The sequence below is a fragment of the Hippocampus guttulatus genome, chromosome 9 (genome assembly GCF_054856545.1).
Source record: "Hippocampus guttulatus isolate MCC_2025c chromosome 9, RoL_Hgut_1.0, whole genome shotgun sequence".
In the NCBI taxonomy this organism is placed as follows: Eukaryota; Metazoa; Chordata; class Actinopteri; order Syngnathiformes; family Syngnathidae; genus Hippocampus; species Hippocampus guttulatus.
In genome coordinates this window covers 888,382-912,515 of record NC_141269.1, presented here as the reverse complement: position 1 = coordinate 912,515, position 24,134 = coordinate 888,382, and the positions used below count along the sequence as shown (strand labels likewise).

The 24,134-nt window shown below is 48.1% G+C and overlaps 1 protein-coding gene across 2 annotated transcripts in view; it reads left to right on the top strand.

The window, feature by feature from the left end:
- grin2ab (glutamate receptor, ionotropic, N-methyl D-aspartate 2A, b) overlaps positions 1–24,134 on the top strand; it is a 73,456-nt gene that overhangs the window by 9,080 nt on the left and 40,242 nt on the right. Inside the window, exons 3-4 of one of the 2 annotated variants that reach the window (XM_086119450.1) lie at positions 9,389–9,613; positions 10,071–10,127. In XM_086119450.1, coding sequence (XP_085975576.1) covers positions 9,389–9,613; positions 10,071–10,127 — 282 coding nt within the window. Of the gene's footprint in view, positions 1–9,388; positions 9,614–9,968; positions 10,128–24,134 lie in introns of both variants that reach the window. The other variant, XM_086119449.1, reaches the window with a different exon arrangement.

The following is a 24,134-nucleotide window of genomic DNA, read 5'->3' as shown; positions in this document are numbered from 1 at the left end:
GTAGCAGCCTGGGCTACTTTGGAAGTTTTTATGGTGATTTTATGTTAACCGAGACAACTTTTGTAGGGTTCAGGCTGGTCTGAATGTTAACCTCATGTGTAAGGTTTTTTTTAACAATTGGCTCACTTTTGTGTCTATTTTTGAGTTGTTGTTTTTTTCTGACAGTAATCTTATGTTCAACCTGTGACCTGTTTGTTTTTGTCATGTGAGCCTTATTTCAAGCTGTCCAGCAGCTGTCTGTGTTTGTCTTTATTTGCCCCCCCCCCCCCCCCCCCCCGCCCTCTCCTCCGCAATATCGTCTTTGGCGCAGCTCAACGGCGATGCGGCCCATCAATCTCATCCGGCGGGCCGTCGGCGCCGCCGTCTCCAAGGTCGGCGAGATCGTCCGCTAAACAGTCAATAGAGTTCCGAACCATCCCAACTTTATTTTTTTCATCCGCCGCCTTCTCATCGCCGTCCGAAGACGCAAACACACACGCGGCCGCCCCGCCCGCCGAACGACGCCGTGTCCTTTCTGGCCGCCTGTCCTTCTTATTCATATTTATCAGCGATGAAATATGAACGATGCAACGTGTTCAGCGGGCCAACCGCCGCCGCCCGCTTCCCCACGTTTGCCACAAAAAAAAAAAGAACATCCGAGTTGCCGCAAAACGCCTCGACCTCGGCCCGTACGTTGTGAAACTTTGATGCTTTGGTTCGAAGGAGCCTCGAGGGAGCGGACACACAAGCTCCCATCACATGTACGCTAAAGACCGCTTGAGACGTTCTTTCCCTTTTTTTTTTATTCTTCTCCAGTTTTCATATGTCGGCTTGGCCAAAAGTAGCACTCGGTTACACTTTACATTCTTTTCATTTGATCACCTGTACTGCACACATTAGTTACTGTGGCATTTGGTGGACACCATCTTGTTCTGTCAATTTCAAGTTGGCATGTTTCCTTTCTATTTCCTCCCTCCCTTCCTTTTGCACAGCTTTCTTTCCTTCCTTCATTGGTTCTTGCTTCCTCGTTTTGGAACAACCTTGATTTGATGCCATCCTTGTTTTTTTTTTTTGCTATTTCCCATCGTGCCATTCCGCCTACCTTCTCTTCACACCTCATTTGTTCTTTCATCCCTCCCCTCCTCCTTTCCCACCCTTTGTCCTTTTCTTCCTTGCTTTTCCTCTGTCCCTCCCTCCCTTCCTTTCTTTTATCATTCTCTCTCCTTCCTTCATCCCTAAATTCCATCTTTCTTCACTCCCTGCCAGCCTTCCTTCATCCTTACTTGGACCTTTCCTCCCTTTTTTCCCTACTTTGACCTTTCCTTCCTTGCTTCCTTTCGTGCTTCCTTTCTTGCGGGTGGGCATCATTTCCCTTTTTTTTTTAATAATAAAAATATAGACATCTCAAAAATGGCGGTCCAGTGGTTAGCGCATCGACCTCGCGGTGCAGAGGCCGTGGGTTCGATCCCGGCTCCCGCCTTCTCTCCGTGCCTGGCTTTTCTGCGGGTACTGCGGTTTCCTCCCGCATTGCAAAAACACGCATGGCAGGCCGATTGAACACCCCAAATTGTCGCTAGGCGTGAGTGTGAGCGCGGATGTTTGTTCGTCTCTGCGTGCCCTGCGATGGACCGGCAACCGGTTCAGGGTGTCCCCCGCCCACTGGCCGAAGACGGATGGGCTCTAGCAGTCCCCGTGAACTCCGGAGTCCCATTGAGCGAAATGGCTAACCCAGCGTTGGGTCCACGCCACGGCCGGTTGCCCCGCACGTTGACTCCGAACGTTTGGTCCGGCGGGGGATCCAAACTCCACCTACTGCAGAGTTGATTTGCATTGCTTTGAAAGTGAGCGCGCTTGCTCCTCATCACTCCCTGATTTTTGTTTTCATCTCCTCCTACCAGCCCTTGCTGAGGCCGCTCCTTCTTTGTCATTTTGACAGTGTGTATCTGTGATGACTTTGATGATCCTGCCGCAACTCTTTTAGATGAGTTGCCCCCGGCGCCTGTGAGTAAAAAGGTCCCTCATCAAATATTGAACGCAAATGTGACTTTTTTTTTCTCTTCCCCCGACTCCTTGAAAAAGCTCGGCGCCAACCTGAAAGAAGGTGACGGCTGCCAACCTCTCCCCGCAAAGTTGTGTCGGTTAGAATGAAGGATCAAAAATCTCCCAAACTTTACACAAGTACGTTTATCCTGTGAGAGGTTACGCGTGTAAAAATGTGATCTTAAATCCCCCAAACGTGACGCAGTTTGAAAGAAGCGAACGTGAAACAACTCAAATCCTCCTAGAACCACCGAGACGGTCCCAAAAAGCACACGTCACCTGCCGCGGGTAGTCGGAGCTCCGGAGAAGCTCTGTGCTACTTGCGCGGAAGCGGCTTGCTAGCACCGAGCGAGCCTAAGTCCGTAATCATCAGCTAGGTGGCGGCGAATACGCGACTTGTCTGTAGTATCGCATTCATGAAGGGATGACAAGAAAAGACGGAGAAGCTACATGCTAAGCTAACCAAAGATTGACAGAGCCGGCGCGTTTAGCACCGCAATCAGGTGCTCTGGGCGATTGATGACACTTTTCAGAGGCGTCTGGCTGGAACCACGTTAAAGCGGACCAAATCCAGTTTGGAACAGCAAAATGAAAAATTGTTTGGATTCCGGAGACAAAAATCATCCTCGCTAAACGGAACAAAAAATGAATCGACTTTCATTACAGTGTCCAAAAAAAAAAAAAAATTCCACACATTGTTAATTCATTGTATCACAACTAAGCTTCGTTTGCCGAGCGATGCCGGCCATTCAAAAAAAATATTATACAGCGCATCCATCACTTTTTCCAGGAGATTCTGATGATTAGAATGATTATTTTTGGGGTTGAGTTCTCTTTGGAGAATGCTTGTTGCACGGCCTTCATCTGCGTGAACCTGGGTGGCGTATTTGATGGGTTTCAAATGTCTCTTATGAGCTCATTCCGACCTCTCCGCAAAAGTGCTGACATCCCCCAAATGACACCTCGTCACCGTCTCAAGGTGACCCGCCATCCTGACTGCATTACTAATTCCCCACGCTTGTGTGTGTGTGTGTGTGTGTGTGTGTGTGTGTGTGTGTTGCCTTGCTGGATGAGATGATTAGCAATTTTTTTTTCCAACAGTCATGATGGGGTGATACTGCGGTAGTCGATAGAAGACCAAAAATCAACTATACATGAAAATATGGGATATCAAAATGTGAATACAAATTGATATTTCATTTTGCAATAAAAATATGGCCCATTTTCAAAGATGTAATTAAAGCGTGGATACTAGCCCATTCATCGGTCGGGCCCTGCTTTGTTCCCTCTAATGTGTCATGGTGCTGGTTGAAACGTACGAGTGGTATTGTTACTCGGTATCGGTGACGACTCCGGTGAGTACTCATACTGGTATCGGTCTGGGGAAAAAATGGTAACTAACACGCCTCCTGTAGCTTGTGGATAAGAGCCTCTCGATACATCTGATGATATTTATAACTATAAGATAAGATAAGATACCCTTTATTTGTCCCACACTGGGGAAATTTGCAGTCTACAGTGGCAAAATTGGGGGGGGGGGGGATTTAAGGGTTTCATTGCACAAAATAAATGTTTCAGAAAAGAACTGTACACAGTTCAACTCAAGTGCAATATAAAATAAAGCATTAGCAATATATTTGTAGAATAAATATAAGAAATAATAAATAGCAATAGCACAGAATGTTGTGCAAAACATCACAATTTGGAAAATGGACGGAGGCAGTCTGCTCAGACACTAAGTACGCAGTAAAATTGAATTCGGAAATGCACTTTTTGCTTTGAAGGCTAACAATTGAGTTGACAATGTGATTGCCACTTGCGTTGTTTTTCCAAAATATTGCATTCGTCAAGGTCCTTTTGCCATATTTTGTTGAACCAGCAAGACTTGGCAATCTTTCAAACTCTCAAAAACGAAGCCTACCAACCGAGTAAAGTGAAGCCGAGTTGTTTTTTTTTTTCCTCCGACAATGCAATTTGAAAACGCCATTCGACTCCGCCGCAATGTCGATTTGGATGCGATCGATTGTCCGCCCATCCGGTTGAAGGCTTTGCTGCGTCTCGGCCTCGCGTTAGCCACCGGCCGCTGACAATTCAGGACGAGACCTCCAACTTTGCTCATGTCATCGACTTGTTGGTGTTTGTCGTTGTTCGGCAAACGCATAACATAGCATGCGTGCTATTTACCGGATCAAACGAGCGGCCCGGAAGTTTGCCCCGTCATCCGTGAGGCGGCTCGCATGCGATCGGTGGAGCGCGCGCTCGTCCTCGACATGCAAATGCATTTAGCAGCAAAAAAAAGAAAGAAAGAATAAGAGCCGATGCTTCCGAAATGACAAGCTGGAGGATCGCGTGGAAGAGGACCGGCCCACTGCAGGGGACGCTTTTTGACAAAAGTGCGGCACTTGCCGTACAAGCCTGAGGATCTTTGCCGAATATTTTATTTGATTTTTTTTTCCCCCCTCTCTCTCAAGATAATGGCTGTCTCGCTCGTATATGTTTAATGAATCTCACTGCATTGGCCTCATCTCAGCGACTGCCTTCAATTAGCATGACAACGGGGAACTCGCGTCATAAAACGCATCCCGATGTATCTTTCTTCCGAGGTGATGCCCCGCTTCGCATTTTAGCTCCCGTTTCACTTCCTGTTTACCGATAATTAGCTGCTAATTCCGATGCTCATTTCATGCAGATGGGGATCGCGGATATGCGCGTAAGTCTGACGAGTGTCGGCGTTTGGAATTGGGGCTGCCCAAGGGGGAGGGGGGCGGGGGGGGGAAATGAAATCAAAACAGCTGACGGCGGCGGCAAAATGAAGAAGTGGCCGAGGCACGACTGTCCCTAGATCCGCCTTTTATTAGATTTATTTTTAATTTTTTTTACAAGAATATATATATATTTGTATATGTACAGTACATATGTGCATGTGATATATATCCTTGTCCTTCAGACTTATATACTTGTATACTTGTATATGTAGGCAGCACGGTGATCGAGCGGTTAGCACGTCGGCCTCACAGTGCAGAGGTGCAGGGTTCAATTGTGGCTGCGGCCTTCCTGTGTGTTCTCCCCACGCCTGCGTGGGTTTTCTCCGCGTACTCCGGTTTCCTCCTACATTCCAAAAACATGCATGGCAGGTGAATGGAACACTCAAAATTGTTTTTAGCGGGCGTAGCGCAAGCGGGGGGGGGGGGGGGGCAAACTTCAGCACGCAAAACTAGCAATGTCTTGATTATGATGCACAAAGAAAGTTTTTTTTTTTTTTTTTTTTTAAAGGGCACTGAAGAATTGTTTTTTTTATTTTTGGAGGGCACCCGATTTGGAATGCATGACCAAATGAAAGCGCCCGAGTGGCTGCAAATCAAATAATGACATTTTGGACTGATACGTTGCAGCCAGCGCATTATCCGGTCGCAGTTAAGGCGAAGGCCGCTGAACCAAATAACGCGCTCGTGCGCGGCGCCGGGGAAAACAAAGCCCGAGGTTGGGCTTATGCTGAGCAATCATGTCGTCTGATTTCTTGCCGCTCCGGCTGTTGCCGTTGCCGCTAATGCCGTCTTCCAGCGTTTTTGACCAAGCGTCATCCTTCTCGCCAAGTTTGGCCGGCCGCTAATTCGCCGCCGGGAGGCAAATGTGTACTCTTAGGCCAAACGCATTTGAATGATCGCAAACGCGCCGCAGCGGAGCATCCGGCCGAGGAAATTCACTGCATGGATCACTTGAGACGCGATCCTAGCTGGCGTCCGGGTTTCAAAAAAAAAAAGGAGTTCGGGTCTCCCAATTCCGTTTCGGCTCTCAGAGTTGAGACGGGTTTCAAAGAAGAGTTTTCAATTCGCATTCCGAGTTTTTAATTTGGGTTTTAAGATAGACGTAGCGTGTCTGTCATGATTTGGTTTGGGACCGACAGGTGGCACTGTAGGGCTCCCCCTGCAGTGCACACCTGTTGCTCGTTATGTAATTAGGAGTTGTATAAAAGGACTCCTGCCCGAACACTCATTGTTGCTGTTTGCTCCTGTCATGTTCGTTTGTTTGCTGCTGTCAGGTTTGTTTCGGTCACGGTTCTCTTTTAGCTTCTCTTGTTATTTTTGTTTGCTACTTTGGACCGTTTGTTTTTGGATTTAGTTTTCTCTGTGTTTTATCGATACACTTCTTCAAGTTCAACCCGCTCCTCCCTCATGCCTGCTTTTTGGGGTCCACCAACCACCTCGCAAACGTGACGGTGTCAAAGTCGAGGTTAAGCTGGGTGTCAAAATTGATTTTCAAGGCAGGATCACTTTTTTTGTTTTAGCCCCCAAAATGACACATTGTGCGGCGGCTTCGGTTTTCAAAAGCGGTTTAGGTTTGCGTAAAAAGCGGTTCCAAAACGGACGCTGGGAGTCCAAGGCATATTTTACGCTCTCGGTTTGGGTTTCAATGTCGATTTTTAAGACGGGACGAGGTTTTCCAAAACGGACGTATGGTACGGTACCAATGTTGGATTTTAAAACGCCGTTGGTTACGGTCCCAGGATTGTGAAGATATTGTGCTCGACTTTGGGTTTCAAAGTCGGGTCGCATGTTTCAAGCAAATGAGGGCTTCGGGCCAAGGCGTATTTGTCAAAGGCAGGGTTAGGGTTTGGAAAGGAGGCGTCAACGCAAGGTTTGGAGGTTTCAAGTTCGGCTTTGAGGACAGTTTTTGAAAGGAGGTTCTCTTTCCATAAGCCAGGACCATCGCTGGAGGGGGGAAAAGCGAGCGCCGGGGTGGGGCCGACGCGAACCGTCGGGGAGGTGAACGTCGTCGTGTGTGTGATTTAGCTCCGTACGCTAAGTGGCGCGAAGGCCACGGGGCTCGTCTGCTGCCGGGGCATCCGTCGGGACCGGCTGCTTTACTCGCTCGCTGGCCCGATTAGACCGGCCGGACAAACGTACGCATTGCCGCCGGGAAAGACGGACTGCGACGAAAGAGCCGGACCAAGAAGCTGATGTCTGAAGAAAGTTAGCGGTGAGGGGAAAAGAGAGGGGGGGGGGGGGGCGTGATCGTAAGTCCACAATTTTCCCTCCGGGTTTTCTTGTCGGGCTCGGCCGGATGGCGGCGGTGTTGGAAATTGGCCGAGATGGAGCACGGCGCTCTCGCGGTGCTTTCATTAGCCCTTGTTGCGCCGGCGGGCCTGTTCACAGTGCCTTTATTACTCGCCGCATCTGCTTTTGGGGCCAAGTGGAAACCGCGTCAGAGGGTGCGCAACAAACGGGAAAGAGGAAGTGGGCGGGGGGGGGCTGAGGTTCGGAGGGACCCTCTCGCCATGTGCGGATGTCGATGGCCACACCAAATGCTTTCAACATGTTCTCCGCAACTGGAACGCAATCAACCCAAAAAGTTGGGCCTTGCAATTCAGAATGGGCTTTGGCTTTCAAATGAAGGTTTCCATCTTCGAAAATTTGTAATCAGGGTTTCAATCTTAGGTTAGGGTTTAAAATGAAGGTTTCAAGCCTATTTTAGAATTAGGGTTTGAATGTCGCGTTTCAAGACGAGGTTTCAAACGGGTGGTAGGGTTTGAAATTGAGGTTTCAGTCACAAATGAGGGTTTCGAGCCCAATTTGGTTTCTCCAATTAAGGATTCAAACAAAGGTTAAGATTTCAAGCCTGCGTGATGCTTTCAAACAGTGTCAAATTGTAGTTTCAAGCCTTGACGAGGGTTTGCAACTTTAGAGTTTCAACCCAGGGTGAAGATTTCAAAATAGGGTTCGTGTCTCAAGCCAAGGGTAGGGTTGCAAATTGGGTTACATCCGCGTGAGGGTGTCAGTGTTGTTGTTTTTTCACTCGGTGTTATTGAGTCAGAGCTGCCGTGTCGTTATCTCGGCAAAGGTGTCATTTGCCGCAAAGTTGCCCACGAAGAGGCGGCGCCGGCGGCGCGCTCTTTGTCTTCCCGACCTCACAACTGTCGTGAGTCACAGCCACTTCCGTTTCAGGGGTTCATACAAACGGATCCAAAGTCCATTACAAACTGACGTTTGCAACGGGCCGACGACATCACCGCGCGCTGGATTTCCTCCCCGCCGACGCTCCTCCGGGCCTCGACCGCAACCGTCTTCGTTTGCCGCTTGTTGTTGCTTGGGCCGCTTTTCTTTCCTTTCTTGTCTTCGGCGAGTAAAATTCTCGCTCGGCTGGATTCGGGTCAAGTGTTTGATCCTACTTTTTGCAAGCGCGCCTCCGGTTGTTGTCCGTCGGCACTGTGAAGCGCCATCCGTCGAAGCCTTTGGCTGGAAATGAGCAGAAAACACCCGAGAATTCATCCTGCTGAATTCGTCAGCCGTCATATCGTCAAGAAATGCAAAGAAAGCGGTTCCTTTGGCGCCCCCGCGTGACCGGCCACGGAACAGCGGCGCAGCCAACTGTCCCATTACTTCCGCTCCCTTCAAAAGTGTGAGACGCGCACGGATTTTGCATTCACGCGATAGCGGACCGCAAAATAAATGGCAGTTGCACGCTGTTGTTTTTACCGTTTTTGCAAGAAGTGTATTTCGGCGGGCCACCACCATTTTCTCCGTCAATAAGGGTCGCCTTTCCTACGAATTAGGGATGTAACAATAACGGCAATATTGCGATAACACGTGATTAAAATTGCCACAATATCACCGTCGATATGTCATTATACTAAAAGACGCACATCTGTTGAAATGGGCGGGTGATGTTTCATTTCGTGCAGTTGAATTTGAATCGGGCATGTTGTGGCCACCTACGTTCAAGGCCCACGCTAACGGGGAGATGACGAGGAACGCAACACATTTGAGTTCCTCCGCAAATTGACTTAATTCACGACGCGCGTTTGCAAGTAAGTGCCTCAAATTTACGTGTCATCGGCCGAATGCAGCATTGTGAAGTACATAGTCCATGAAACGTTATTTATTGTTGTTGTTTTTTTATTTATTTATTCATTTATTTCAATGGACCAGTGTACTGTACATTAATCAACACAAGATCGTGAAAGAGTGTCAATGCGCCGGATTTAGCATAAATGCTAATTGTGCTATACTTTGCGTCGCTGAGTCAAAAGGGGCACTTGACAAATGACTGGCCAAACCTTTTTTTTTTTTTTTTTAAATCACCACTGTTAACATTTTGCTTTTTTTGTTTCAAGTATGAGCCTTTAAAAAAAAATATATACAATATATATATATATATAGGGAGTTCCTACACAATATCACCTTTTTTTTTGTATCGCCAATCCTCCACAATATCGTAATAATGATCCTCTCGTGAGGTTCTATTTGGAATACACAAAACACTGTTAAATTTCAGTTTATTTCGTTTTTTTTCCCCAATTGCCCGGTCTTGACAGGTCTTGATCCAACGAAATGACGTATATGCGCTGCCGTCGTGTTCTTTGCGTGTTCAGGGGACGATGTCGGCGGTGTTGTGGATGCTGCTCCTACTCTCGCGGTGGGCGTCTCTTGCCGCGTCCCAGAAGCCTCCCGGGCTCAGCGTGGGCGTGGTGATGGGCCAGACCCGACTGGTCCCGGACCAGGAGCTGCGTCCGCCGCGCAGCCCCGACGACGCCCTGGACGTATCGGTGGTGCCCTTAAGGATCAACCAGACCGACCCCAAGTCTGTCATCACACAGGTGAGAGGGAGCGCCCCTGGAGGTTTGGAGTTTGCATGCACGGCAGAACATGAGTTGGAAAGTTTTTTTTTTTTTTTTTTTTTTTAATCAAGAAGCAAAAGAGGAATATGGTGGTACTTTGAGACACAAATTACCTCATGCCACGACTGTCGTACCCTAGTCCGAATGTTGTTGTTTTTTTGTGTGTGCGTGTTGTCTCGGACTTGGCATTTGACTGGGACTTGTCTGTGCCTCGTAAAATATTATATAAACTTCATCCGGGAGTGCCAAATAAACACCTTGATTTATTTTTTATTTTTTTATTTTTTTGTGTTTCATGTTAAGGTTTACCATCATGGGCTTTTTGTTTTTGAAGGTATGCGAGCTGCTGTCGCGTTCTCGCCTCCACGGCATCGTCTTCGCCGACGGCACCGAGCAGGAGGCCATCGCACAGATTCTCGACTTCCTGTCCGTCCAGACCCAACTTCCTGTGCTGGGCGTGCACGGAGGCTCCTCCATGATCATGGCCGACAAGGTGAGTGAGCGACATGGCTGCTTGATGACAGATAATGTCGGCGAAGGCGATGGATGGAACTTTGTTGACAATTGATTGCGGTGCTCGGAAAGGTTAGCGTCCTTTTGGCCACGGCTCTGCGGGACTTTTTTCGTGGGACTACTCATGAGAGACATTGCCGATCAAATTTCTCATTGCTCAATTAAACTGGCTCCGGGTCCTTAGTTTTGTAATTCCGTTGGGGCTTTGAAACAGAATGGCCGACTTCCTGTCTAATTTTGCGCATGACTTTTCGCACTTTAAGCTGTTCACATTTTTTTTTTTTTGCGCGTTTGCTTATGTTATTTGTTTATTTCCCATACAATAGCAACTTGAATTAAATTGCAGCCTTCTTAAGATCAGCGAGGCAACGTCGAGGGGATGTACGGCCCGTCGGTTGGCCGAGCGAAGGTCGGCGGCATTTCAACGCCCCGTCGGGTCAATAATCGCGAGGAAAATGAATCAGTTGTGCGACTCGCAGATGCCGACGTGCTATTGAACACCTCCGATCTCTTTCTCCAAACTTGTAACGAACCGGCAGAGATTAGCCGCCCACCAGACGGGCAGTAAATCACTGCGGCGGTATTGCAGGCTCCGTGGCCTTCAACCGTATGTCGATGGCGGACCGCAAGAGATAATGTTCCTTGTCACCGCACGCTCAAACGCTAATTAGCCCCCTTACCTTACCTTTGACCAAAAACAAACAAACCCCCCCCCCCAAAGAATTCACGGTGGTATTTTCAAGAAAACAAACGTGTCTGGTCCAGTCGTTTCTTTTGCTGTCCTCTCTGGGCAACAATTTCTCTTGAATTTGCGCTACAGTGAAATAAGTCTGGCATTTGATGATTGACGGGATTAACGATTTGGGTGAATGATGTCACCGAGGATGGAGGGGGAGGAAAAAAAAAGAACATTCGCATCGATTGTGAAAATTTGTCCGACACTCACAGCTTAAAAAAAATGGATGAACTGGATACTCGATGCCCCACAGCAGCAACAACAACAACAACACAAAATCCTGAAAATCGATGTACTCTGCACACCTTGGCATTTTTTAACGAACCTTGCGGTCCATGTCAAATGTCATTTTATTTTATTTTTTTGTCACGGTGCGGGCCCTCTGAAAAAAGGACAATGGGCCGCGGATGGCCCCTGGGCCGCAGTTTGGATAGCGGCGTTTCAGCTTAAAATCTCTTCTGAACTGCTGTTGCGCTCCCCGTTTGAATCCCTCCGTTTCAACAATCGTCACTTAGCCTGTGAGACTTTCAAGGTTTCAATGCCGGCAATAATCTGGGCGCGACGCGCCCGTAAATCCGCCGGGCAAAAGGCAAACAAACCCCAGCAGACTCGCTGTCCGCCCGAGTGAAAATTTCATCGACGGGGAAGCGTCACGCCAGAACGTTCGGTCATGCGGTGGATGGAAAAGCCGAAGGCCGGAGACGCTGACATGCGGGCAGCAGGGAGGGAAAAAAAAAAGAAGCCGACTTTCGCTTGTCAAATAATGGATGCATGTCCCGCCGCGTAAGTGCGCGCGGGCGGGTGCAAGTGTGAAACGCTTTTGGTGTTAGGACGGAAAAGTGCCGCTTAAAAAAGGAAACTCGACTGCCGGTTCAAGTCCAAGCGCCACTTGTCGTTTTCTATGACGGTGCAAGCGGGATGCAACTCGCAAAGTTTGCAGCGGCGAGGTCCAGAAAAATCCGGCAAAGTTGCGACGGTCCGAAAAACGGCCACTTTTACACACGAGACTTCCGGTAGTACACCATCGAATGGCAAAAACATCGGTTCTTGGACTACGGGCGGGGATTTCATATGAATCCGAATGTCCGACTTTTATTTGAAAAAGCATTCTTTGGGGAGAGTTTGGATCCATAAAAGGGAACCTTTTGGAACATTTGTTTTTGTGTATTCATCTTTAGACTTCGATTTTATTTGGAACGAAATATAAACGTGTGTAACATTTGTTCAAGTCATCAAATTTGTTGGAATGTATTTATTTTTTTATTTTTTTTGTCGTCCTCCCCCCTGAGCACTTTTTTTTTTTTTTAATATACATACCCAGTATATGCCTTGCGGCTTTTCTGCCCGTTTGTCATTTTGCGTCAGGCTAATTTGTGCGAAAGGGGTCGACCGTTGTCACGGAAAGAACGCGGAGAAAGGCCACAGGAGACGAGAAGATTAGTCGGGAATGTTGTACTTCCATTACATGCGGGGGCGGGGTGGGGGTCGCTTTGGGAAATGAGGAAAACGTTGCACCGCGCTCTTCTGCCGGGGGCGGGGCTTGCGGGTCATGCGGCGCGTCGAAATGGAAGCTTGTGAATTAAACATGGTCGGCGTTTCTGACGTGTCGCGGGACGCCCCCCCCCCCGCCCCTCCTTTTGACCCACCAACCCCTCGCCATCCGGCGCGTTTTCGAGTATGCTTAAGCGAAGATGCGGGGGGGGGGGGGGGGGCACCACGTACGCCTGCCCCGCCTGGGTTGTCCCACATCGGGTCAGGGCCATTTGCAGCGGCTTTTAATATTTAACGCCTGCTCCGAAGAAGAAGCGACGGCGTACCTCGCGGATCTGCGCGCTCGCTCTCGAGGTTTACCGACTCTTGCTTTTGGTCCCCGCGCCCATTGCGGCGGACGGCTCGGCGTGTTTTCCGCAGTGACGCAAATGCTTTATTGTTTTCACCGGGCTCCACGATTCCCTTCTGCGCGGCGTCTTCGATCGGCACTGCCGCTCTTAAAAAAATCAAAGACTCTTCAGCCGTAGATTTTGCGAGCTGATGCTAAAATCGGCGCTCGGTGTCCGTAACCATCGGTGCGGGTTTGACGAGTCAATTAATCGGCGAGTATGTTCAATATCTACGGTGCGTAAAGTAGTCGACGATGGAACGTAACATCGTTCGAAAACAATAAAATAAGGAGCGTCTCCTCGAAATTCATCCAATCGATAACTTTGCGACAGTCAAAATCATCGACACGCGTCCATGAAATAATCGATTGTCAAAGCGTTCATTGTAGACGGCCCCGATGTTGTGTTGAAAGCTGAGGAATCAAAATGCGTGTGTTGGTGGTCCAAGTTTTGGGTGACACGAGCGCTGATGCTCCAGTGACTCAACAAGCTCACCTGAGCACGAGCGGCCGCGGGCGGACGTGCGCAAATGTCAATGTCGAGCACGCGGGCGGATGCTGACGCGTCGGAAGAAAACAAACAAACAAACCAACCAAAACGATCGTCTATTTGCCAGAGAAGCTCTCCTTTTCTCTCCATTTGAGACTTTTCTTTTTCAAAAGCGACGGCCGCGTCGGCACTCTTCCAGGAAAAAGCCGAATCTCATCACCGAGGCGAATTAAAAATATATATCGTTAAAAAAAAAAAAAAAAAGGATTGAACTAGAGGCGAGATGTCACATTTTGTTTTCAGCTTACAATTTGGTTAAAAAGTGCTCGGAACATATTGACATCTCAGATTTTAGAATGAGTAAAATTGCGCACTTTGTCCATTTGAAGGGACGCTTTTTGTGTGCATAATTATGACTTTGTTATCATAAAATGTGAACTTTTTGCAAACGACAACCTGATTTTCCAAGAATATTTGTCACGTTCTCTCTCTAATATTGCGGTTTTCTTTTCATTTGTGCCCTCCTTATCGCTTCATTCCTGTACTATTGCCACTTAATTCTTAGACAATCATGTTTCTTCAATTTTTTGAATTGATTCATGTAGAATTGCAACTTTAGTGTGATTTATTATTTTTTTTAATGTCCTAAAATGACGTTCCTGGAATATTGCGACCGACCTCATTCCCCATATTCAAAATTGTTTTGTTTTCGTCCTGTAAAAATTGCAACTTTATTCTCGACACGTTGACCCTTGTCATGCTCCAACGTCTTTCTCAGAAAATTGTCTACCCCCACCACCGCTCCATATGATGACTTTATTCCCACACGATGACTATTTGATGATTTTTCTTAAAAAAAAAAAAAAAGAAGAATCTCCTCACATTGTGAGATTATTTTTGGCCTCTTATATTCTTTTCTGATTCCACCTCCCTTTAATGTAACATTATTTTCTCACTTTCAACATATGCGTTTGTAATGTTCCCGATTGACAGCACTTCAAATGTTGGCTGGAGACTTCTCAAAGCGTGTCGTGGAAATGCGAAAGTGTGCGAATGTGATGCGAAAGCCTCTTGGGAGTCTGAATCTTTGATCTTAAAGACGCTGATGTAAAGTCAACGAGGTTTTGAAAAAACAAAAAAACATTTTCGGTCATATGTCCAGACGACAGCTCGGCAAACGTGGAAAAAGGACTTTGATGGAATTCCTCCGTCGCCTCACCGGAGGGCCTTGTACCGAAATAGAGTCGGACGGCGGGGAGATAATGAAACGGGCCACCAAGAATAATAGAGGGAATAATAGAGATTCTCTTTGAATCAAAGCAGAGACGCATCAGCTCGGAAACTCGGGGGGGAAGAAAAAGAAAACCGCTTCAAGCTTTGGCCGGGCAGATTTCAAAAGCTGGCTTCTTCTTTTGATCTTTGCACTGTGTTGTCCATCGTCCAACCTGCGGGGCCATTTGCCCGCTGCGTCATCTCAAAATTGAATTAAACATGCAAAACGCATCAAAAAGTGACAAGCATGGGTCATGCGTGTGCCAATCACGTCACCGGTGGCTCGCTGGAGGCCTAGCGGCAGAAGCTAATACATCCGTCTACTATAGCACGAAGGGGCACGCTAGAATGGTCCGTCCCGGTACCTCAAAGCTCTCCCTCAGTCCCTTCTGTTTACCGCCGTCATAGAAGCGCCGGCTCGCAAAGTCGCCGCTCGCTAACATAACGCGTGTCTTTACTGGGCGCGCGTGTCTGACAAAAAAAAAACTCTCACCGGCACGGAGCATGAAAACGACGGACCACACGGGTATCTGTGAAGTTCTGCCGGCATCCGGCCTGTGAATTCGGGGACTAAATGCGACAAGCAGGTGCCGGGTGGTCTCCTGGGGCCGAGCTGGACAAGCTAACGCGTCGCTCCACGACTTTACCCAGTGCACCTTCCCGCAAAGAAATTAAGAGAGAGCACGCGGCGTGAACTGCCACTTCAGTTCGTGCTTTGACTCGTCGCGGTCACTTGTTCACCAAACGATAAAGACGACCAAAAATAGGGAGCGTAAAAGAGCAGATTTTTCAAGACGCTAATTTGAGCCGAAGGTTTTAGCTCAAGCGGCATCTCGCTTCAGTGACGTTTATTTCAAAACGCAAAATGCTGCGATTGAGCCGGCGGACGTTCCGGAACAACTCACCGGGCCGACTGAAATGATCGGCGGATTCATTTATCATTATTTGTTGAAATTACATTTTTATCCGAGTAACACATGAGAGTGACTCTTCAACATCTCGATGTTATTGCGGCCCAGCCGACTGCAAGCAAATGGCGCCGCTCCAAGCAGCTTTACTTTCTTCCGCGGCCCGTTTAGGCCGCAAGCGAGCGTTGGCCAAACTCTGCCACTTGCTGACAATGAAGCTTTGGTTCCATTCAGAGACTTTGTTTGCATCGCCACGGAGCCTTGTAAACTTGTTTTTCTTTTACTGCGGATTATTTTTAGCTGCTCCCCCCCCCCCCCCGACTGCGCAAAGTGGCATTTATAATCAATTACTGGCAAGAGGATGGATCGCATTAATTTCACGATTCAATTTGAGGATTTTATGACATTACGGTACGTGCTGAGGATGACTGCGGATTATTTGTCGTCGTTCCGATCGCTGCCGTCGTGCAAGGTGGCGCTTAGCGTGAATAACTGGTGAGGAACCGTCACATTAAACCGGACGCGTGCATGACCAAACGTGGCGGGCCCGAGCTTACCTCATTCAAGCGTACGAGTGTGCGTGTGCCCCCGACACAACAACGCTGATTAACTTGAGGTCCATGGATTTTTTTTACGTCTCGATTAAATCAGCTGTCATTTGAAAAAATGATTTTTCTTCAGCGGCTCTCCGTCACGCCGTTGAGTCGCTCGTCGCCAAAGGTCAAGTCACGCCGTTTCGTTTGCGACGTACTTCTGCCATGATGAATACTTCATGAGCAATCAAAGCCCACCGGGTGCAAATTTGGATGCAAATTTACATCGGTGGGGATTGAAGAAAAAAAAAAAAAAACGTTACAAAGGGAGATTGCAGGTAGACGGACGGGGGTGGAATGGTAAGCGGACCGCGTTAAAGCTAACAAAGTTAAGACCGAGGCTTTGATGGTCCGAGAGATGGAATCTGGACTAAGGCTTAAGGGGTCAAGATGGAGACTTTGTGGGGTTAAGACCAAGACCGAGACCTTGAGAGACGAGAGCAGGTTTCGTCGGATAGAGATCAAGAATTTCGTAGGTTTGCGTAAGACCGACATTTTCAACACCTTGAGTTTCTAGACCAGGGCTGTCAAACTCGTTTTTGTCGCGGGCCACATTGTAGTTACCGTTTCCCTTGGAGGACTGTTATGAATTTTGTAAAACCGAATGTTGAACCACCTCCCCATATCACATACACGGCGAACAACAAATTGATGGAAATCCGAAGTCTAGAATAATGGCTTGTTCAAATATTGTTGTTGTGGATAAGATGTAACAATTTGAAATTTTGGTTCCGACTTTAGCAAGCATCATGGAAGTTGACATGCTTGATTTGCTTTTGCGGGCCACATAAAATGATGCGGCGGTCCAGATCCTTGACTTTGACAGCTGTGGTCTACACCAAAGCTTTGGGAAGCAAAGCCACTTGGGACTAATGTAGACATGCCTTTTGTATCTTCCACTCCTGCTGTTCCCTGCGTCTCAGAAGTGCTTCCGGCGGGCGCTTTACCCGCACGCTCAGGACATGACATTGGGTACACCGGCTAACCAGAGACACGTCAAACATTCTGTCACGGCAGCAAAGAAGAGAGAGAGAGAGAGAGAGAGAGAAAGTCATGGAGAGCGGCTGAGTTGCCCGCCAGGAAGAACGGGGAAAGCCTTGGAAGTGCAACGCTCCGGGGTGGGCAATCCCAGTCCTCCAGTGCCGGTCTCCCGGACGTTTTAGATGTCTCCCTGCTCCGATACCCGATTCAAATCGTCGGCTCTGCAGAAGGTTGATTCAGGTGCCTTGGAGCACGGAGACCAATAAAACATCCGGGACACTGGCCCTCAAGGAGCGGAGTTGCCCACCTCTGCTCGAGGGAGGTGACATTCCTTCAGCGATTCGGTGTTTTGGGAGTCCCGTGGCGCCCACCGGTCCCGTCGTCATTTAGGGGACGGTTCAGAGCACATCCGGTCCGCTCGGTCCTCGGTTCGATCGGTTCATTGTATATGGTTGCACCTTTTGGCGCCCACACAGATCTCGTTCACCCGTCCACTCTCGACGCGACCGACTGCAAAGGTGTGTTCTTTGGATAACGTGAGAAGTGGGTTTGATTTGATTTGTTTTTGCTTGAATAACGTAGAATTTGGCGGAACCTCACGTAAGGTCCGGCTCCATTTCGATATTGCCTTTGAGCCGAGGTCATGACACTCCCGCGACGCACCGTTTTTGGACCCTGACTGGTGTAAGAAAATTGGGTCGGAAACAAAAAGGCTCTTCAGAGTTCAAGTCGTCAAGAATTTGAGGGCTTGAGATCAACACTTTGAGAGTCCAGGCCAAGGTCTTGACCGGTTGAGACCGAGTCGAGGCAAAGACTTTCTGAGTGGAGACGAAGCCTTTTAGGGGTCTAGACCAAAACACGGATGTGCCGAGACCAAGTCAAGATCAGGACTTGAAGGTGTCCAGAACCCCGTGAAGATTTGGAGGTTTCGAGACAAACGCAAGACTGAATCATAACTCAGACTTTGAGGCTTCAACACCAACACGTGGACGAGTCGCCACAAAGTAGAGATCGAGACTTTTATCGTAAGGTGTAAAGACCTGCTTCAAGATCAAGAATTTGATGAGGAGTCGAGAATCGGTCACCGGTCAGACTTTGAAACCAAGATGTCGAAGGGTCGAGAACACCTTCAAAACCAGTCAGCATCACGGAACAAGTTTGACGCCGAAACCCAAAAGGTGAACATATATCATTCGGTTCTTATTGTCAAGGTCTTAGATTGATGTTGTTCCCAAAAAGTCACCTCGCGTGTGTGTGAGCCATTTGTTGTCCGTGCGGCCTGCTCTGACCCCGATCAATGTCATCCAGTGGACTCCCCGTCGGCGTAGTTGCTCAATCAGACAGTCGCCACGCTGTCACTCACGTCTGGTTCCGATCGCCCGCTTTTGCCGCAGCCCGTCATCTTTGACAAGAGACGATGTGTCGGCCGGCGCCACTTTTTGCCCCGATCGACCGGCGGTCCAAACATTTCCGGCTCTTTCCGGGGGTTTGACCTTCTCCCTCTCATTCGATCCCCGTCTCTCTACGCCCTCCCCCTTGAATATGCGGCAGGCGCGGTGACGGCGCGTAATCCCTCCCGGAAAGGATCCCGCGTCGGCATCTGCGCGCCCATGATGGGGGATGTTGTCGGCGTTTGCGAAATGCCAACTCCCGTGCCCGCGGTTCATCCGAGCCGGAGGCCGGCTGGAGACCGATGTTATCTTCCCCCCCCCCCCCCCCCCCCCGCCCGAAGAAAATGACAATAAATAAATGAAAGAAAAGTAAGAGTCAGAGTTGCCATGCCAGCTTCTTTCAGCGAGCATGTGGCCTCACCGATAACGCACAAGCGTGCTGTGAATGAATGGAAGGCCTTCAATTTCCCTCGTAAAATTAGCGCTTCAATTGCTCCATGTGGACGGGGAGAAACCGAGTTGAAAACAAGACTTGAAGATGCGAGCGTGTGCGTGTCTGGGTGTGTGTAGCTGGGGGGCGTTCTTTTAAATACAGACTCAAGAACGAGACTTTGGCTCTTTGGGCTTTGCACATCAATCAAAATTAGGACTTGACTCGTTTTCATGCCGATTCTCGGCAAAGTGGGCCTGTCGGCGCCCCCGCGTGGCTGCAGCCTCCCGTTGCTGTTTGACTGCGCACGCATATGAACGGGTGACTGCCGGGCTGTGCGAAGAAGCACTTTGGGCGCCATACGGTGCAGATAAAAGCGCAGTCCGTTAGCATCGATGACTGCCTGAAACGCCTCGCTTGCCGCACGCTGCCGAAAAGAATCGGAGCCCAATTTATCGGAATGCCTCGGCTGAGATACTCCGAAGTTTAATCACTGAATAATAATACTCGCCAAACGTCGTCAGAAGTCACGATTCTCAAACCATTCTCATCTTTATTTCGGGACCTTGAAAACGGTTTCGGAGCTAAGAAAAAAAAAAAAAGATGATGTTAGCCAAACATATCGTTTTTATTTTTTTATGTTGTTGTTCATTTTGCGTGTGATTTTGATTGGTTTCAGCTTTGAAAATTGTATTCCGTGATTTTTTTTCCCCCCTTCAAATTGTGTTTGATTTTGACATTACTTTTTTATTTGACAATATACTGTACATTTTTATTTGGTATTATTTTTGGGGATTATTGCTGACACACATTTTGTTGATATCATTCATTTGGAGTTTGTGCTGGCATATTTTAATGCATGTGTTTTATTTGATTGTCGTTTGATTTGGGTATGAATTGACGAGGCCATGATTTTGTTGTTTTTGTTTCATTTTTGCATTTTTTTTTTCTTTTCTCCCGTCAACATTTTGCTGTAAAAGTTCTCTACTAATCGCCGTCATCAAAGTGGCACAAAACGTCAGCACTCAGTTATTGCTGCGCTAACGGGCTGCGACCAGGGGCGGTTCTGGATCAATTTCACTGAGGGGGCCGGGCTGGGGCCAGGGGTTTTGATGGGGGGGCACATTCAACCCAGGGCTAAAAAGACCGATTCGTTTTTATTTCTTCAGACTTTGAAATTGTAGTCAAAACATTACAGTGATGAGAAAAAAACAATATTAGGAGGGCTAAAATGTCTGCAAGCGTAACAATACGTCTGTTGAGAATATTCAAGCCAAAAATTGCAAATACACTGAAGCTAGATGTTTTACATGCATATAATTATCCAAATTTTAAAAGGCAATGTCTTATATATTGATCCTGTTAAATAAAAATTAAAATAAAAAGGGAGACTAAAAAAGTTACACACACACACACACACACAAACACACGCGCACACGCACAAACACGCGCACACACGCGCGCGCGCACACGCAAATAGCACTCGTGTCGTGGTAATTTCCTTCTCTGCGGACTGCTTCTCATTTTCCCGCTCATTTTTAAATGGCGCAGCGCACTAAAGGGTCCGACTAGAATGTTAAATCACGCACTTTGGTTCCACCTTTCACGTCGGCGACTCGGCACGACTGCGTAATCTGCGCTCGGAGGGGGGGGCCACAGGGGGGGCCAGAATCAGTGCTACAGGGGCACTGGCCCCCATTGGCCCCCCCCCCCAGAACCGCCACTGGCTGCGACGTGCCTTTATTGTTTTGTGTTTTTTGTTATTGTAAAGTGTCCTTGGGTGTCTTGAAAGGCGCTTATAAATAAAATCTATTATTATTATTATTATTAGACGGGACGTTCTCGCTCAAGTTTGATACTAAACAGCGCCGCTGGAATATTAACGAGGCGGCCCGCCGCTAATGCGGGACACCGGAGAGATGATTAATTTACATGAAATATATCCGTGGTGACAGTAAGGAAACTTAATTGGGAGGCGGCATATTCGTATGACAGTGAAAGATGTCCACACTGATCAGTGGCGCCTCCGTGAGATGCCCGACGAGGCGGCGGACGGACCTGCCCGCCCGCATCAAGTCCTCGTCAAGGGAAAACTTTGCGTGGGGCAAACTTTTTTTCTCTGATGCATTTCATTGATCTTAAGGCATCTCGAGGGTGCTCTCACGGCGACCGGGTCTGTTGACAGCAGCCTGTTTAGGCAGCCACGTACTTCTCTACTGCAGCCTGATTAGGAAGCAAACGGGTCGGTTCGTTACATAAAATTCTTTACTCGAAAAAATTCTTTACAATAATGAAAACCGCAGCCCGTTTGAGCAGCAATGTATTCGGGTCACCACATAACCTTTTGAAGTCAACTTTTTATTGATCAAATGCCACAGGACCAACACCATTTGAAATAACGTGACATCCCCCAATGCCCCCTCCCCGACAAAAAAATAAAAAATAAAAAATCCATGGTACATCCATTTCTGCAGCAAACTAGCTTCGTCAGCACACTAGTTTGGCCGCTGCGCAAGCAAGTTTACGCAAACCTCTCAAGGAGCAAACACCACACGATTGAGGCAAGTTTTGATAGAATGGTGACAAAAAAAAAAGGGATGCCGTAATTTCAACAGCAACTGCTTTCTGTTCCCCTCCAAAAAAACATGTTTGCGTAATGAGGTTGTAGAGTGACAAAAAATAAAGAAAATCCAATCGCGGCGTGGGGCCTGGGAATATTGCGAGGAAACAAACATAAATGTCACATTAAATGGAAACAAAATACCAAGAGCCAAAGCGGCAACAAATGGGACAAAGACCAGCCAGTCTGAAAAGCAATACCGGTGATAAATGTCAGACGCCTCGCTGCAAAGTTCCCGAGGCGTTTTGACAGGAGATAAACAGGAGTTCAGAACATCCTCATCATGGCACTTTTGAGGCAGGTGGTTGTTCTCCCCCCCCCCCCCCCCCCACCAAACTCAGATTCTGACTCAATTTGTCAGTGTGACCAAGTGGCAAGGAAACAAAGGCGGATGCTTAAAAAAATGTCTTTGCTGCCTAAAGGGGCTGCTGTGGGAGGCACCGGAATACTCCGACACAAATAGCGCCATGAACATGCAGCGACTAACTTAAAAGAAACAAGACAAGCAAGAGTCACTAACTCGGCAAACACTCGAAATGGAAATTTAATTCATTGAAAATCTGAAGTTGAGAAAGACCAGAAACCGGAAAGAATGCCCGACAAATCTTAACGACACCACTTTAGCAAGGAACAAAACAGCCTCGTCGGGCATGTCGCAGAGCTGCTGTTGCTCGTTGGCTTAAATGTGGCCATTTTCAACAAGATGTTGACTGTTTGTCCATTGTGTGGTGTTGGATTGAGAGAATGGATGCGTCATGATGTTACCGTAGGTCGCAACTCATCTAGTTTGCTGCCTAAACGGGACGCTGTAGAAATGAATGTACCATCCGCCCCCCGCCCCCATACTGCGACGGGCAAAACTGGCAAACAAAATGAAGCCAATCGCATTGACAGCGCGGCATCGGCCACGACTTGGGCTCCTTCCTCGAGCAAACTTTGACAAGTTGTGAGACGGGGGGGGGGGGGGGGGCAAAACGGGGCTCAAACTGGTTTGATGGCGAGGCGCCCACTCGAACCCCTCGGCCATGTCGCACCCCGACGGCGTCAGCCAACATCGTGTCTCAGCGGATTAGCGGTGAAAAGGAACATCTGTTGATGTTGCAACTCGGAGACTGTCAAAGAAATCCGCAAAGTGCAGCGCAACGAGAAAACTGTTCAGTTCAACAAGTTTGCTCCCTCAACGGGCTGCTTCAGAAATTCATGTCAATTTTCTTGCCGTTATTCCATTTCCTTCATTATTTATTTTGTCGTATCAAGCGTGCGGTATTCAATCAATGCGAAGTTTGGATCATGAAGATATGCAGTGTTCCAAGTAGTTTTCTGCCTAAAGGGGCAGCGGTATCAATTGTGGGGGGTTTTTTTTTTTTTTTGGTAACATTTTAGTCTTTGTCATAGTTTTTAAAATGAGAATATGAAGCAAATCCATCAAGTTTGCTGCCCACATGAGCCGCCTGTAGAAATGAATTTCCCATTTATCCAAAAAACAAAAAAAAAAACAACTATCAGTTATGTGCGGCTTTATCTTTGAAATGTTTGTATAACTAGGCAGCTGGGAGAGGCTCCAGCACCCCCCCGCGACCCTCGTGAGGATCAAGCGGTTCGGAAGATGCTAGCTAGCCTATGCTGTGGCCGTCCTTTTTTTTTGTTTTGTTTTTTTTATGCTTAGATGGGCTGCGGTATAAATTGTTTCCATTCTTTTGATGATTCCGTTTCAGTTTTGATCATGTTTTTGGGAAATGAGAATAGGAAGCAAACCCTGCTGCCTGTAGAAATGAATTCACCAGTCAAAGAAAAAAGAAAATCACTCTCTCGGTTCTGTGCCGCGTTCTCATTGGAATCTTCGTATAACGTTGTGACGGACTGCTTTTCTGCTTAAACGGGCCGCTTTAGAAATTCATCTAACCATTTTTTCGTCGGCGTTCATCAGTACCGAGTTTGTGGAGCGAGAGGTTGTGTAAACACATTTTTAATCAAACATTTAAAATGATCGTTAGCCACGCGATTAATAGAATGATTACAAAAATCCACAGCGGCTCATTTAGTCAGTAAACTCATTAGCCTAAAAGCTCATTACACAAAAGCGTTCACCTTTACCACACCCATGGCAAACATCGAAATAGGCGGAAGGACGCACGTTTCTACGGCAACCCGTTTCGGCGGCAAGAGCATTTTTTTGGGGGGGGGGGGGGCATCATCCTTGTTTTCCTTTGCACAAATTGCGAGCGTGCAGGCGAGTGGGCGGACGCGAGCCCACGCGATGTCATCTCCCACACATCCTCCTCACCCTCGCAAACACTCTCTTCCTGCCGCGCTTCGGCCGCTCTCGTCCCGTCACCTCTCGCCAACACGGTCCGCCCCCCCCCCCCCCCCCCCCCCCGTCGCGTCCCTCGTCCCACCCGCTCGCCTCCCGCTCTCACGCCCCAGTTGCGGAGCACAAAGAGACTCCGCCACAGACTATCTATGCGCGTACCTTTTCAGAGCGGCGGACTCTTATTTAATCCGCCCTCCGTCGCTATTTCAAGACGGCGTAAATCGTTCACCAAAGAGCCGCGAAAAGCCCGCCCGCGTGCACCCGGGGAGAAATAACGCGCGGGCACGTCGTTACGTTTGCGTGTTTATTTTCCACGCAGGTCAGCTGACAAACGCAAGTCATGAGCTCTCGCAATTTGCCTCGCGCCATCGTTTCG